This window comes from Tamandua tetradactyla, chromosome 8 (assembly GCF_023851605.1).
Source record: "Tamandua tetradactyla isolate mTamTet1 chromosome 8, mTamTet1.pri, whole genome shotgun sequence".
Lineage (NCBI taxonomy): Eukaryota > Metazoa > Chordata > Mammalia > Pilosa > Myrmecophagidae > Tamandua > Tamandua tetradactyla.
The window spans coordinates 38,828,510-38,845,780 of NC_135334.1; the positions used below are offsets into that span (position 1 = coordinate 38,828,510).

At 35.8% G+C, this 17,271-nt stretch overlaps 1 protein-coding gene and 1 pseudogene across 2 annotated transcripts in view; one reads left to right on the forward strand and one right to left on the reverse strand.

Moving 5' to 3' along the window:
* DYNC2H1 (dynein cytoplasmic 2 heavy chain 1) overlaps nucleotides 1–17,271 on the reverse strand; it is a 522,264-nt gene that overhangs the window by 356,383 nt on the left and 148,610 nt on the right. For both annotated transcript variants that reach the window (XM_077113112.1, XM_077113111.1), the window contains exons 37-39: nucleotides 5,130–5,329; nucleotides 3,958–4,222; nucleotides 2,422–2,629 (exon numbers count right to left, since the gene is read on the reverse strand). In XM_077113112.1, the coding sequence (XP_076969227.1) occupies nucleotides 2,422–2,629; nucleotides 3,958–4,222; nucleotides 5,130–5,329 (673 nt within the window). The remainder of the gene's footprint in view (nucleotides 1–2,421; nucleotides 2,630–3,957; nucleotides 4,223–5,129; nucleotides 5,330–17,271) is intronic.
* Nucleotides 12,470–13,143, forward strand: LOC143643342 (SIN3-HDAC complex-associated factor pseudogene; annotated as a pseudogene).

Consider the following 17,271-nt stretch of genomic DNA (forward strand, 5'->3'; position numbering starts at 1 on the left):
AATCTACTTTCAAAATAAGGTTCTGCTCCAATAAACATTATTCTACACATCTATATTACCTGTTAATGTACAAGAGTCGGTTTTAGTTATTTCCATACGTGTATAAGTTGCTTCTATATGTATGTGTGCATACATATTATATATATGTATGCACACACACACACATATATATAGATAGATATAACATACATACACATATTATGCCAGTTTCTGTGAAACAAATTCCATTTATATTATAATAAATATAAAGTAAACAAAAATTAAATGATTGGCCAAAACTGGTCTAAACCCTTACTATTCCTACTTGTTAGAAAGTCCCACTCCAGATCTAATGAGTCAAAATCTACATTTTAGCAAGTTCTCCAGGTGATTCAAATGCACATTAATATTTAATTCAAATGCACTGGGATAAACTATAATGCGATCTTTGAAATTATTTATTTTTCTCTGCTCCACAAAAAGCCAACTATCAATTCCAAATCTGCCTAAAGTAAAATTATTTTAGCAAAGCACTTATTTATATGACTATCATCCAATGACTGAAATGAAACATAATATTTGCATCTTACTCAAAATTACATCTAACATAATTATGAAAAATGATAGGGCAGTGTAACAGTGGCTCAGTGGCAGAATCCTTGCCTGCCATGATGGAGACCCGGGTTCGATTACTGGAGCCTGCCCATGTAAAAAATAAAAAACAAAAATTATAGTAAAAAACAACTACAGATTAATAATTTTGAAATTGATAAGGGCTCATGATCTTATCATTTTTCCTGTCTCCTACCACTGTTTCATGGCAACATTAGAAAAAACTGAGCCCTTAAATTATTATTCTCACATTTGCTACTTAATCTAATATGGAAAAGAAAAATTAAAAAATATATACGTAAATATTCAAAGTTATATTTACTCATGAAGAACAGGTCAAATAGCCAAAACAAAGACTCTAAGCTCTTTAGAATAAAGACTTTCTTGTCAATGGTATCCTTTGCTGTCTATGGTCAATATATACTTTAGTTTGCCCAAGCAAATATTTACCACCAAAATTATTACTAACATTCTCTTTAACAATTAAAAGGTTACAAATGCTCAAAAATATCTTCTGAAGGAATGAATGAAACCCAAAACTATGATGCAAGCTAAACATATAGCTATCAAAAAAGTTAATATGGAATTAATTTTACAGGAAATCATATATATACATTATGTCCATCACAAAGAATATTTGTTTCAGCAACAATTTTCAAAGCCTCCGTAACCAAATGTAGTCTTATATTCTATTTAATCTGCATGACCCTGTATTGACCACTTATTTCATTTATACTCTATCTTGTATTATAATTATAGTTGTATGTATTTTATCTCCTCTACTTGTAGGAAAACAATATTAAGACAAGCTCCTCCGTAAACGTTAGTTTTACTACTCTTTTGCTGTTTCTCCTAAAGCAACTAGCTTAATGCCTATCTATATAATAATCAATACACATTAAAGAACGTAGCTATAAATTTACCTTTTATCCAATTTTTCTGATTATGAGACTACATTAAATAAATTAAATTGTGGGCGTTGCTATGAAAGATGAAACAAAAGCAAAATATTCTAAGAATGAATATCTCCGAATATCAGTTAGAGTTCATGAATGACTTAATCTGGTTTCCTACAACACTGTCTAAGAAGTAAACAATTAAATAATTACAGAAACTGGAACAAAGTTGATTATGCGTTCATGGTTCATACAACACCTAAAAGGGCTTTAAATGGCCCCAAAAGAATTTAGTACTTCATATAGACTGATAAATAACTAATTATAAAACATAAAATCAAAAAGTAAAATTAAAATTTCTAAGTTATTTCAAAATATTATTCATTTGGAGAAATTAAATTGGTTCAAATGTCCATAATCAGTGATTACATGATATCTAAAATAAATTATTACTCATTTTCCCACTTTAAGCATTTTTTTAACGCTTTAAGTAAGTAAAACAGGAAAATAAAAATGAAAAAGATTCCATGAATTGTAGTTTCCATGATTAAAATATCACTATTTAGCTTTAAATTTTTAGCCTCTAGCTCATAATTTGTATGTTCATATCTCTGAAATCAATAGTTGTATTTAAATAAAAGTAATAGATAAAAAGAAGAAATCAAGTTAAATATTTGCTCATTCACTTAGGCAGACAAAATGATACTTAGTAACATTTAGTCAGTGATACTGACTAAATTACTGAAATAAATCAATTATAAAAAAACAGTAATTTCTCAGAATGAACTAAAAACATACAACAGAAAAACTTAGTCACGAATGAGAAAATAAATAATACATTATTCATACAACATTTACTTTACTTATCCATGAAACCAAAATAATAATTGAAAAATGCTCCTATATATTGTACTCAAATGCTCTCATAGCTTACCTAAGAAAGATCATTCCCATTCTAGATATTGTGGCTGGTGAGGCACAACTTAAATCATGGGTTTCAAATACAAAGTTAACATTTGGGCCAAACTGAATCCTTTCTCCACTGGGCATAGTGAGTAGTCGATTATCATCCAGAACAGAATTCAGAGATTCTATCCATTCAGGATCAATGTCACCATCACAGATTATCCATGAGGTGACATCTATTTTCAAACCAAAATAGTGAAAATAAAACAAAATTTTAAATATTCATTAATAGTGTATAAAAGATAAGGAATAAAATGATTATCTTATTCTTTAGAAGAAATTTCCATAAGTATTATTTAGTATTACAGAAGCCAAATATAGACAACAAAAAGTCAAACAACTGAAAATTTTTGTGTTAATTCGGAGAAAACGTGCTGCAGAATCCATGGATAATCCTGGCTTACCTGGCCAAAAATTCATTTATACATCATGTCATACAATCTTTTCTCTATCTATGAGCAGACAGATTTGGTAACTAACTAAAAGAAAACATAGTGAGCAAAATTTTGGTATTTCCATTCTCATGAGATATCTGCAAGATATTTTTCAGACCTTTGCCTGTGACCATGACAAAAGAACGTATACATGCTCTTTATAGAATATCTCTTTTAAAAAATAGAGAAAAGCCAGTTTTCTGTGCCCTAAATGAGAAAAAGTTCACTACTGTCACATTTCTTTGGCATGTGAAAAGAAATCAGGTGACTTCAAATGGAAGAAGCAGAGACTAGGCTGTGCACAGAAGTCTTTCCAAGGATAAAGTTTTATCCATCTTTCCTATAATGCAAGTGATCACAAGTTGTTTTTGGACCTTTGAAACAATTCCGAGAGGAATATGTCACCAATAAAAATGTTGGAAGTCAGTGCAGGAAATATCTGGGTGTTATTTAATGTGAAATTATTTGGAAAAATAAAGAATTACACTTAAAATCCTTTCCAATGTCTCAGATTTATGAACTTGTCACTTACTGCCTTAGAAAAACAAATACGAATTCTCAAACTATGGTAAAAAGTATGGAGTCCTTCTGATTCTGGCCGAAAATTCCCTTTAAGAAGTCAAAAAATGTCCACCAAGTAGCCAAATGTTTTACTACTCAAATTTTCAAAGCTTTTCAAAACATTCTTTTAAAACTGATGAGTTAATGTGTTTACACACAGCAATTTTAATATCAGATAAAATTTTATCATCTTGTTTAGACAAGAAGTAGTAGTGGAACATCAACTCAGCAATTCAACAAAGGCTTTATATTCATTCATTAAGTTAACTTAGTTGTGAATTACAATTCAGCCAAATTATTCTGAGCTTCTACTATAATAAAAGTCGCTAGATTTGATAAAAGTCATTAAAAGGATGGAATGTCTTGGGTCCCTCCTAAGTAAAATAGTTGCTAAGATATCAAATATTATACAGTTTATAGCCATGTATAAATCTTGATAAAGAAATCATTATAGATAGGTATTGTAAAAATTATTAAGTAGAGCAATAATTCACACAACAGTAACCAACCTTGAGGTTCTCGAACAACTTGGCGAGCACTATTTGTCAAAACACCATCAGACCATTCCCTTGTATCCATGTCAATATGGCCTAACAACTGATGTCTAGGCATAGCTTTGGGATTCATAGTGTATTGCTTTACCACTTTCCCAGTTTTACAAAGCGCAGCCCTTAACATTCTCCAAAGGGTTGATTTGCCAGCACCACTTGGCCCAACAATAACGACTCCCATCCTTTGGCATAATTGTTCATACAACTCCAAAGCTTTCTTGATCTAATTGAAAAGAAATATGTTTATATGTGAGTTATAGTATTCAATAATATGTAATTCTGCTCATTCTATGATGGTTGCTCTATTCTAAAACATGTAAATTAAGCCTTTAATTCACTTCACTGAAACACAGCCTTAAATAGAAGAACAGATAAACAAATGTAAACATTTACAATGTGATCTTCAAACTCAGTATTTCTTTTTTTTTAAAAAGGATGCTTTCCAAGCATTTGATAATACAATATTTTCATTATTTTATTCACTCATTCATTCAAATACAATATGTTCACTATTTTACTCATTCATCCATTCATTTATAGCCTCTTTCCAAACAAAAAAATGACTGAAAACTGTTTATCATAAACATGTGAAGACCGTTGAAAAGGAATATCTCCTAAGAAATTATCAAAAGGAAACTAAATTACATATAAATCAATTATCAAAAATATGTACAAGGCAGGCAATGGTGGCACAGTGGCAAGTTCTCACCTGCCATGCCGGAGACCTGGGTTCAATTCCCAGTGCCTGTCCATGCAAAAAATATATATATCTATATCTATATATCTATATGGATATAGATATGTATATTGACCTATTATGTGCTAGGTTACTATGACAGGCATTAGACATAAAATGGTAAGCAAAAACAGAAATGGATCCTGCCTTTTATGGAGATTGCTTTCTGGTGAGGAAAGTCAATATTAATCAAATACATAAACATTAAACAAGCATATATGATAAGAGTAATGAAAGCACACAGCAAAAGGATCCAAGCTGGACCTGAAGATCCGGCAAGACTGCCCTGAGGAGGTGAGGTTTAAGTCCACCTCCTTGATGAAGGATAAGTTGACTGCACAAAAATCGACGAGGAGAGGATGTCAACATTTCATAAAATATTCTTGACGGTTACCTGATTGGGTATGATTTCATAATTGGCCTCCTCAAAGACTTGCTTTAACGCAGCAGTTAGTTCGTCATATTCTACTTCTTTAAAGTCAATTCCAGGAAAGACATCTTTAATCAGTGCATCAAACCGGGTGCAATCAACAAATGTAAACTTCGACATCGTATTAAGCCTCAATGCTTGTACCACAATATGACTTTCATTAACTAAAGAAAAAGTTTCATTTTAAAACTATTATCAATTTAAGGATGACAAAACTGTTTTAAAGAGCTCTACTGCCTTGATATGCATTATAGGTCACTAAATGACCTCTGAAAGTTAGTAACAGTTAAAGACATATTACACCATAGTAATTAGCAAACTTACCTTACTACTCTTGACTGCTAAAAAATTAGTATCTAAAGGTTATGAACTTCTTTCAGTAGAATTTGAATTCCAGGGTACCCAGACTTTAATTAATAATAAAAATCATTCTCATTTATATTTGCATAATACTTTACCATTTGTATTATATTATGTGATATAATGCCAACACTATGAAGTAGGTAGGGGAAGTAGGTTTGACATATGAGAAAACTGAGGAGCTAAGGAGTTAAATGACTTGAGGAGAGAGCATAGCAGTATTAGAGTTGGGATATAAACCCATATAAACTAATTCCAGATTCAGGCATCTTTTGAAATACATGGATATAGTCTCCCACAGATTTTATATCCTAAGATTAAAAACTAGCAAACTGATCAACAATCTGTGATGAGCCTCTATGAAGATAGTACACAAACCCATTCGTAAACTGAATATAAAAACTGATACCATTGTCAGACTTACTTATTATCAAACATACTGTCGATTGGTAGCATATATAAAGGCAAAGAAATGATTTTTAGTTTCTTCTATAATTGCTTAATATTTCTATGCTTAAATGTACATAAAGGGGCTTGACCACACTATAGTTTATGTCAAGAGCTGAACTATTAAGTCACTCTTATTTACTGCAAGTATGGTTTAAATATTTCTTAAAAATCACCGAAGATAAAAAAACAGAAAACTAGTAATTTAAGTATGCCACAAAATAACTAAATTAATGCTAGCATATGCCAACTTAATAAAAGATCTAAGGGAATAGAATAGGCCTAGTTTACCCCTGCTCCAAGGTATACATAGAGAAGTGACAGGAAACGACAAGGACAGAGATTTCAGGGTACACTACATAGGGAGGCCCTGGATGAAAAAAGCTGGGGAATTGAGATGCAGAGAACCACAGACCATATACTAGTGTAACAAGACTAATGCACCCCTTTCCAAACTGAGGCCGGGAGCCCTTAAGAGTGCATGAACATGGAAGTGGGGACTGAAAAGTAAAACAAGTGGAAATTCTTGATCGTGCCACACTCACGACTGCCACTGCCTAACCCCAAGACCCTTGCCCAAAGTACCCAAGCCCCAACTCCCATGACCAGCACCCCCTGAACCCCATACACCAAGGCCCACCCCTAGCACCTTAATCACCTGCATGCTGCCCACCCCAGGACCCACACATCCTTGCCCAGCCAACACATGCCAAGTGCATGTGCACATATGAGTCCTGCACACTCCTGAAACCACATAACTGGTGTCATGCCCTCTCAATTCCTCAAACACCCAGCCCACAAAACCCACCATGGTCCCCACCCTGCACCCAACACATAGGCATAAATGTGCACCACATTCCCTCCTGCCCCCCACACACATGCACCTTGCTTTCCCAGAGCTGCACATATACTTGCCCCCACCTTGGACACCTCTGTGCTCCATACAGACAGACACCTGCAACCTGCCCCCCAGTGCCCTGACATTCGTACCCTACACCCTAATTCCCACAATCCCCAACACACATGCAACTGCACCCTGCTCAAGCACCAGCCCTCAGCACCCACACCATGCCCTCCTGCTCCCCACACCCTGCTCCTCTGCATACTGTACCCCCATGCCTCGTGCACCTGCACAGTCCTCCATCTGTGGCCTTCCATACCCTGCCTCTGTGGCCACTATGCTGCACCCTGTCCCTGTGCTTCAAGACCAGCCCAAGCCACACACTATCCTCACAGCCCCTGTACAGAAACCTAACAACCATGCATCCCACACCTCACTCCCTGAGCCTAATCCTGAACTGCATCTCATCCAGGGTCCTACTCCCTGCCCCACGCCTGACCTGCAAATACAAAACTTTACACTACTGAAGTAAATCAACTTCCAAAGTAACAGTATCAAGACAATTAAATGCCTCAATGGCAACAAAAAAGCAGAAAGCATATGAAGATGCAGGCAGGCATGGCCCAGGCAAACGACCAAATAAAAACACCAGAGAAGACACAGACTTTTGAACAGCTAATGAAAGATGTTCATACATCCCTACTAAATAAAATCAAAAAGTTGGCAGCTAATGCCATAAAGGAGATCAAGAAGACACTTGAAGAGCACAAAGAATTTGAAAGAATAAATAGAAAAATAGTACATATCACAGAGATGAAAGCTACTGTAAACCAAATCAAAAATAAATTGGAGACATACAAGAGTAGATATGAAGAGGCAGAAGAAAGAACAAGTGATCAGAGGACAGGACAACTGATTTTGAACACACAAAAGAACAAATGGCAAAAACGATGGAAAATTTTGAATTGGAGCTCAGGGAAATGATGGACAACATAAAACACACAAATATAAGACTCACTGGTGTCTTAGAAGGAGATGAGAAGAGTAAAGGGGTAGGAAAATTAGTAGAGGAAATAATAGGGAAAAACTTCCCAATTTGTATAAAAGACATGAATATGCAAATGAAAGAAGCCCAACAAACCCCAAATAGAATAAATTCAAATAGGACTACTCTAAGACTCATTAGTTTGTCAGATGTTGGAGAGAAGCAGAAAATGCTGCAGCAAGAGAAAAGTGACTCACCACATACAAGCGAAACTACCTAGTGACTCACCACATACAAGGGAAACTACCTAAGACTGAATTCGGACTACTCAAAATGTACCATGAAGCTGACACGGCAACAGTCATAAATTCAAGATCCTGAAAGAGAAAGATGTCCAACCAAGAATCCTTTATCCCGCCTAGTTGTCCTCGAAAAGTGAGGAATATATTAAAATTATTACAGAAAGACAAAGCCTGAAATAATTTATCAACAACAGATTGGCCATCCAAGAAATACTAAAGGAAGTTCTCTTAGCTGAAATAAAAGGACAGGAGAGGGAGTCTGGAGGAGGGTACAGTATTGAAGAGTACCTGTAAGGGTAATTTAAAGGATTACTGTGAATTTCTTCAGAGTAATAACTTTGAATGTTAATGGAATAAAATCACCAATTAAAAGACACAGATTGGCAAAACAGATTAAGAAATATGATGCATCTATATGCTGCTACAAGGGACTCATCTTAAACCCAAGGATACAAAGAGATTGAAAGTGAAAGGATGGAAAAAGATGGTCCACACAAGCTTTAACCAAAAGAAAGTAGGAGTAACTATACTAATATCAGACAAAATAAACTTTAAATGTAAGCAAGTCATAAGAGACAAAGAAGGACGCTACATATTTATAAAAGGTACAATTTATGAAAAAGAAACAACGATCACAAATATGCTCCCAACTAAGGAGCACCAAAGTACGAGGTAAACACTGGCAAAACTGAAGGGAGCAATAATAGCAGGAGACTTCAATACACCACTCTCCTCTATAGACAGAATAACCGGACAAAGAATCAACGAGAAAATAGAGAACTTAAACAATTTGATAAATGAATTAGACCTAACACACATATATAGATAACTACACCTGAAAGCCCCAGGATATGCATTTTTCTCCAGTGTTCATGGAACATTCTCCAAGACAGATCATATGCTGGGGCACAAAACAGGCCTTTATTAATTTATGAAGGTTGAAATTAAACAAAGCACTTTTTCTGATCACAATAGAAGGAAGCTGGAAATGAATAACCATCAAAGAACCAGAACATTCACAAATATATTGAGATTAAATAACATACTCTTAAACAATCAGTGGGTCAAGGAAGAAATTGCTAGAGAACTCAGTAAATATCTGGAAATAAATGAAAATGAAAATACAACATATAAGAACTTATGGGGCGGGCGGGCCACGGTGGCTCAGCAGGCAAGAATGCTTGCCTGCCATGCCAGAGGACCTGGGTTCAATTCCCAGTGCCTGCCCATGTGAAAAAAAAAGAAAGAAAAAAAGAACTTATGGGATGTGGCCAAGTCAGTGCTGAGAGGGAAACTTTTTGCAGTAAATGTCTATATTAAAAAAGAAGAAAGAGCAAAAATCTGGGATTTAACTGCTCACCTGGAGGAACTAGAGAAAGAACAGCAAACTAACCTCAAAGCAAACAGAATAAGAGAAATAACAAAGATTAAAGCAGAAAGAAATGAATTGGAGAACAAAAATACAATAGAAAGAATCAATAAAACCAAAAGTTGGTTCTTGTGAGAAAAGTAACAAAATTCATGGACCCATTGCTACACTGACAAAGGAAAAAAGAGAGAGGATGTAAATAAACTAAATCAGAAATGAGAGAGGAGTCATTACCAAGGATGATGAAGAAATTTTTAAAATCCATAAGAGGATAGTAGGAACAACTATACACCAACAAACTAGACAACTTAAATGAAATGGACAAACTAGAAAAGGATGAACAACATACCCTGGTTCAAGAAGAAATAGAAGACCACAAGTAAAGAGCTTCAACCAGTCATCAAAATCTTCCTACAAAGAAAGGCCCAAGGCCAGGTGGTTTCCAAGTGAATTTTTTCAAACATTCCAGAAGGAACCAACACCAATCCTGCTCAGAAATAAGAAAGAAAGATAGATGATAAGGACTGAGATGGTATAATCTAGGAATGTATAGAGTGTACAATGATAGTGACTAAATGTACACATTTTAAAAATGTTTTTGAATGAGGAAGAACAAAGGAATGTCTTTACTGCAGGGTGCTGAAATAGATGGTAATTAATAGTTTAAAATTTCAACTTATGTGTGAGACTAAAGCAAAAAATGTCTATTTGGTACAAAATTTATATTTTGACTAGTGCATTTCCTAATACAACTTATGTAGATAGCTTGGTTGAGCAACCTAAGTACATGGAACTTTGGGTAGGACATGAGATTTTGTTGGTTTGTCCAGAGTGATACCCTGATGAATCCCAGAGTGATTTGATCAGGGAGTGGAAAAGTATTTGCAAAGTCCCCTTCAGGGAATGGTGAGAACAGGGGAAAATTCAACCTCCCCAAGTTGAATTCTTGATATTCTCACAAGCAGCGTGGACAACCAAAGTTAGAGGCTGAGCCCCCAATCTTGGGGTTTGTTCATATGAAACTTAACCCCATAAAGGATAGGTCAAGCCTACCTAAAATTAAGCCTAAGAGTCACCCCTAAGAGAGCCTCTTTTGTTGCTCAGATGTGACCTATCTCTCTCTCAGCCAACATGGCAAGCAAACTCACTGCCCTCCCCCTCTCTAAGAGGGCCATGACCCCCAGGGGTGTAAACCTCCCTGGCAACGTGGGACAGAAATCCTAGAATGAGCTGGGACTCAGCATCAAGGGATTGAGAAAACCTTCTCAACTAAAAGTGGGAAGAGTGAAATGAGACAAAGTGTCAATGGCTGAGAGATTCCAAATAGAGTCGAGAGATTATCCTGGAGGTTATTCTTACGCATTAAGTAGATATCACCTTGTTAGTCAAGATGTAATGGAGAGGCTGGAGGGAGCTGCCTGAAAATATAGAGCTGTGTTCCAGTAGCCATGTTTCTTGAAGATGATTGTATAATGATATAGCTTTCACAATGTGACTGTGTGATTGTGAAAACCTTGTGTCTGATGCTCTTTTTATCTACCTTTCCACAGATGAGTAGAACATACGGAATAAAATAAATAATAGGGGGAACAAATGTTAAAATAAATTTAGTTTGAAATGTTAGTGATTAATGAAAGGGAGGGGTAAGGGGTATGGTATGTATAATTTTTTTTTCTGTTTTTGTTTTATTTTGTTTTCTGTTGTCTTTTTATCTCTTTTTCTGAATTGATACAAATGTTCTAAGAAATGATCATGATGATGAATATGCAACTACGTGATGATATTCTGAATTACTGATTATATATGTAGAACGGAATGATCAAAATAGGAATGTATATGTTTATTTGGTGCTTTTTGTATTTTAAAAAAATTATTAAAAAAAAGAGTGGTTGTTAAGCTGGATTAAGTGGAGGCATGTCTCCACCCATTTGGGTGGGTATTGATTAATTTACTGGAATCCTATAAAACAGGAAACATTTTGGAGAGAGATTCAGAGAGAACAGAGCAAAATGACATAACCACGAGAAGCAGAGTCCACCAGCCAGTGACTTTTGGAGATGAAGAAGGAAAATGCCTCCTGGGGAGCTCCATGAAACACGAAGCCAGGTGAAGAAGCTAGCAGATGATGCTGTGTTCGCCATGTGCTCCTCCTGATGAGAAAGGAACACTGACCGTGTTCACCATGTGCCTTTCCAGATGAGAGAGAAACTTTGTGTTCGCCATGCGCCCTTCCACTTGAAAGACACACCCTGAACTTCATCAGCCTTCTTGAACAAAGGTATCTTTCCCTGGATGGCTTAGTTTGGACATTTCTATGACTTGTTTTAATTGGGACATTTTCTCGGCCTCAGAACTGTAAAGTAGCAACTTATTAAATTCCCCTTTTAAAAGCCATTCCATTTCTGGTATTTTGCATTCCAGCAGCTAGCAAACTAGAACAATGCTGAAAACACATTCTACAAAATTCAACATCTTTTTCTGATAAAAACACTTCAAAAGACAAGAATCAAAGGAAACTTCTTCAATATGATAAAGGACATGTAGGAAATATCCATAACCAACATCATACACAATGGTGAGAGATTGAAAGCTTTCCCCGTAAGATAGGGAAAAAGACAAGAAAGCCCTCTGTCACCACTATAACTCAGCATTGCACTAGAAGCTCTAGCTATTAAACAGGAAGATGAAATAAAGGTCATACAAGGTGGAAAGGAAGAAGTAAAACTGTCATTATTTGCAGATGACAGGATACGACATTTGGAAAATCCTGAGAAATCTATGACAAGCTTCTTGAGCTAAAAAACAAATTCAGCAAAGTAGTGTGATATAAGATTAATGTGCAAAAATCAATGTTGTTGACAGGAGACAATCTTTCTAGACAAGGCAGTTGAGGAGGAGGGACTGATAGGGACTGTGGAGGCCTGGTGTGCACTCCACAACTCAGGAACGTTATTGCGCGTGGAATGGCTGCTTTCGGAAGACTACTGCCCAGAAGAAAAGATGTTTGGTTTTCACAAGCCAAAGATGTACCAAAGTATAGAGGGCTGCTATATTTGCAGGGCTACGTCCTCCAGTTCTCGATTCACTGACAGTAAACACTATGAAAAGGACTTCTAGAGCTGTTTCGGGTTGTATGAGACTCGTTCAGGTGATATCTGCAATGCCTGTGTCTTGCTTGTGAAAAGATGGAAGAAGCTGCCAGCAGGATCAAAAAAAAAAAAAAAAACTGGAATCTTGTGGTAGATGCAAGGGCAGGATCCAGTCTAAAGAGTACATTGAAATCAAAGAAAGTGAAAACTCTGTCTGGAAGCAGGATAAAAAGCAACCAGATTAATAAACTGCAGAAAGAATTTAAACGTCACAATTCTGATGCTCACAGTACCACCTCAAGTGCCTCCACAGCCCAATCTCCTTGTTACAGTAACCAGTCAGATGATGGCTCAGATACTGAGATGGCTTCTGGCTCTAACAGAACACCAGTCTTTTCCTTTTTAGATTCCACATACTGGAAAAGACAGAAAATATGTTGTGGGATTATCTATAAAGGTCGTTTTGGGGAAGTCCTCATTGACACATACCTATTCAAGCCTTGCCGCAGCAATAAGAAAACAGCTGCTGAGAAGCCAAAGGAGCAGGGGCCAGAGCTTCTATCCATCTCCACTTGGAAGTGGTGACTGAGGTTTATAGGTAGAATGGGAACAACAACAAAAAATTTTTTTCTTAGAAAGACAACAAAGCAACAAAGTGACCCTTCTATTTTTGACTTGGATACTTGCTATTCTGCCAAAAGACAGTATCTATAGAATGGTTTTGAATGGGTTATTTTCCCCCCAGTTTCATAAATTCTGAAGCCAGTGTCTAGCTTACTAAAAGAAAAAGAGAAGTTGCATATAACACTTAAGATGCTCAGTATTTCAAAGGGAAGCTGAATGCTGCTGTTAAGTGCTCTCTAAGTCTTTTTTTAAATCCCCTTCTCAAGAATGAAACTAGGGGAATTTAAGGAGACAGAGATGGGATTTGCTATATGATAAACCATATGTAGTTTTAGTCTTCTATATTGAGAAGCAGTGGTTGGGGTATTTTTTTAAGATGGCTGGCTACACTTGTTTTCCCTCATGATAGTACATTTGTCATAATTCAATAATATGGACTTGCCCCTAGAGGTATTTGTTAATAATTTTGAAATATTAAGGTTTTGCTAAGGTTCTGATTATTCAAACCTGTACTACTGAATATTAAGCAGGTCAGACTAAGTTTTCCGGTGCAAATACCTTAAAAGAAGAAGTAATTATTAAATATACAGAGAGGTAACTTGACTGTATATGTTGCATTCTGTGTCACTTCCATATTAATATTTGATAAAGACTATAATTTATATGAGACTTCTAAAGCAGAATCAAAGCTCCTCTTGGGGAAATGGCAAGGCTTCAGGATAAGTGATCCTATATGAATAGTACGAAAGCATTACCATGTGGTAGAGAACACACACTATTAAAAATGTCTGAAAAATAAAGTGTGCAAGTCTTCAGGATGGCACAAAACTTAGGTTAATGCTTCTTGGGGCACGTTTCTTAGAGGGCTTGCCTAGTGGGTATATAATTGACTTTCGTTTGTTATATGACTGGTGACTACATTGAAAATCTGCACAATTCAGCTTTTTTTTTTTTTTTACATGGGCAGGCACCAGGAATCGAACCCAGGTCCTCAGGCATGGCAGGCAAGCATTCTTGCCTGCTGAGCCACCATGGCCCACCCTGCACAATTCAGTTTTAGCTTTGGATCACTTCAGTTGACCTTTGTAAAGGTTTTATCTGTGTAGAGTGGGTGTTTGACTTGTTTCAATCTATTAGGGTTTTTTTTCTCTTTTCAATATTTAAAGTAAAATTCTACTAGAAGAAAAGAGGTGTGCATTAATGCTGAGTGGGTTGGTTTTGGTTTGGCTTCTTTTAGTCAGGCTTTCTGAATGTTGATATGTTAGTGATAAATAAGTCCTGAATATGGAGCTCTTCAATTCTAAATTTATTAATAGCCTCTCAATTGAATCCAAAAAAAAAAAAAATCAGTAATGTTGGGCGGGCAATGGTGGCTCAGTAGCAGAATTCTCGTCTGCCATGCTGGAGACCCAGGTTTGATTCCTGAAGCCTACCTATGCCAAGGAAAAAAAAAAAATTCAATAATGTTTCTACACACAAGTAACAACCTGAAGAGACAAATAAGGAAAAAAAATTTATTCAAATTAGCAACTAAAAGTATCAAGTATCTAGGAATAAAATTAACTAGGGATGTAGAGGACCTGTACACAAAAAACTACATAACATTGCTAAAATAAATCACAGAAGATCTAAACAGGTGGAAAGACATTCCCTGCTCGAGGATAGGAAGGTTAAACATAGTTAAGATGTCAATTCTACCCAAATTAATCTACAGATTCAAAAACAGTATCAATCAAAATTTCAGTAACCTATTTTGAAAACTTGGAAAAGCTAATTATAAAATTCATTTGGAAGGGAAAGAAACCTCGAACACCTAAAAATATTTAAAAGATGAACAAAGTGGGAAGAATAACATTTCCCAATTTTAAAGCTTATTACAAATCCACAGTGGACAAAACAGCATGGTACTGGCACAAAGACAGAAGTATTGATCAATGGAACCAAATTAAGAGTGCAAAAATACAACACCAAATCTATGCTCAACTGGTCTTTGACAAGGCCTCCAAGTCCACTGAACTGGGACAAAACAGTCTTTTCAATAAATAGGCATGGAAGAACTGGATATCAACAGCCAAAAGAATGAAAGAGGACCCCCTACCTTACGACCCTATACAAAAATTAACTCAAAGTGGATCAAAGACCTAAATAAAAGAACGAGTATTATAAAACTCCTAGAAGAATATGAGCTGGCTTCCTAAACTTCATATGCAAAGCACAAGCAAAGGAAAAATAGATAAAAGAGAACTCCTCAAAATCAAAAGCTTCTGTGCCTCAAAAGATTTCATCAAAAAAGCTGAAAAGGCAGCCAACACAATGGTAGAAAATATTTGGAAATCACATATCAAAGTTTTGATATCCTGTATACATAAAGAAATCATACAACTCAACAAGAAAAGAATGAATAACCTAATTACAGAATGGGCTAAAAAGATATGAATAGGCATTTTTAATGAAGAGCAAATACAAATGGTTAAAAAGCACATGAAAAGATGCTCATTTTCATTAGGTATAAGGGAAATGCAGATCAAGTCTACAAGGAGGTATCATCTCACACCTGTAAGAATGGCTGCTAATTAAACAGGAAACTACAAATGTTGGAGAGGATGTGGAAAAATCGGTACACATGCACTACTGGTGGGAATGTATAATGGTACAGCCACTACGGAAGATGGTTTAGCAGTTCCTTAGGAAACTAAAGACTAAGTTGCCCTAAAACCCAGCAATACCACCACTCGGTATATACCCAGAAGAGCTGAAAACAGTGACACAAGCAGACAATTATACACCGATGTTCCCAGCAGCATTATTCACAATTGTCAAAAGATAGAAACAATACAAGTGCCCATCAACAGAGGAGTGGATAAATAAATAGGGGCTATATACATACAATGGAATATTATGCAGCAGTAAGACAAAATGACATCCCGAAGCATATGAAAATATGGATGAACTTTGAGGACATAATGGTGAGTGAAATAAGCCAGACACAAAAAGATAGATACTGTATGATTTCACTATTATGACCTTGGTAAAAGTAAACTCAGAGGCTTATAATGCAGAATATAGGGGACCTAGAGACACAGAACAGGCAGAGAAGGGTGAACAGTTAGCTAATGAGTTTGAACTTAAATGTAGGGGAATTGACAGAAACAAAGGGAGTGCATTAAAGGGTCTATAAGTAATATTGCCACATTAAAGATAAACATGATTGAAAGAGGTTATACAGAGCCATGTATCCCACTGATTAACACTACAAATATAAATAGTTCACGACCTATTTCAAAGTTATAAATCTTGTACAAAGAGAATATAATATCAGGATATAGTGGACAAACTTCTGTTAATCTGCTATGAGTTCTGTTTAACAGGGATACATTAAAAAAAATAAAGGAAGAAGTCATACATGTGAGTTGGAAGAGCATCCATCTTATGAGTAGGGGAAAAAAACAGACCACAAAACAAAATAAATATACAATAGTTCATATTGCTATGAACAAATGATTTAATAAATAAATGGAAGAAGACAGAAGAATTCCAAATTAACACACAGATACTCCTCCCTGTAGGCAATGGAACATAATCCTACCATTCCCCTTTTGAGGGTGAGCTAGATGTAAAAACTTGCTTCCAAAGAAAATAGTAGGGAAAGGGGAATATAATAACTTTACAGTAGAGAAATCTAGTGCAAACTGCCATAACCAAGTGATAAAGGTTAACATCATCAATGATATCATGTGACTATGATATGCCAGCCAGTATGATGTGAGGAGAAGGACACTTCACATGTGATAACCTATTCTAACAATGAGAAAAAAAAATCAGAGAATCAGAGTGGATGGGAGGGGCATGTAACAGTCTATATGGTATTTGGGTCCGTACTCTTCAAGATCATGAAAAACAAGTAAAGGCTAAGAAACTGTCACAAACAAGAGAAAATTAAGGAGAAATGACAACTAAATGCAGTGTGGTACTCTAGATTCAATCTCGGAACAGAAAGAACTAATGGAAAAACAGGTGAAATCCAGATGAAGACTGGAGTTTAGATAATGGCAATATACCAATGTCAGTTTCTTAGTTTAACAAATGTAC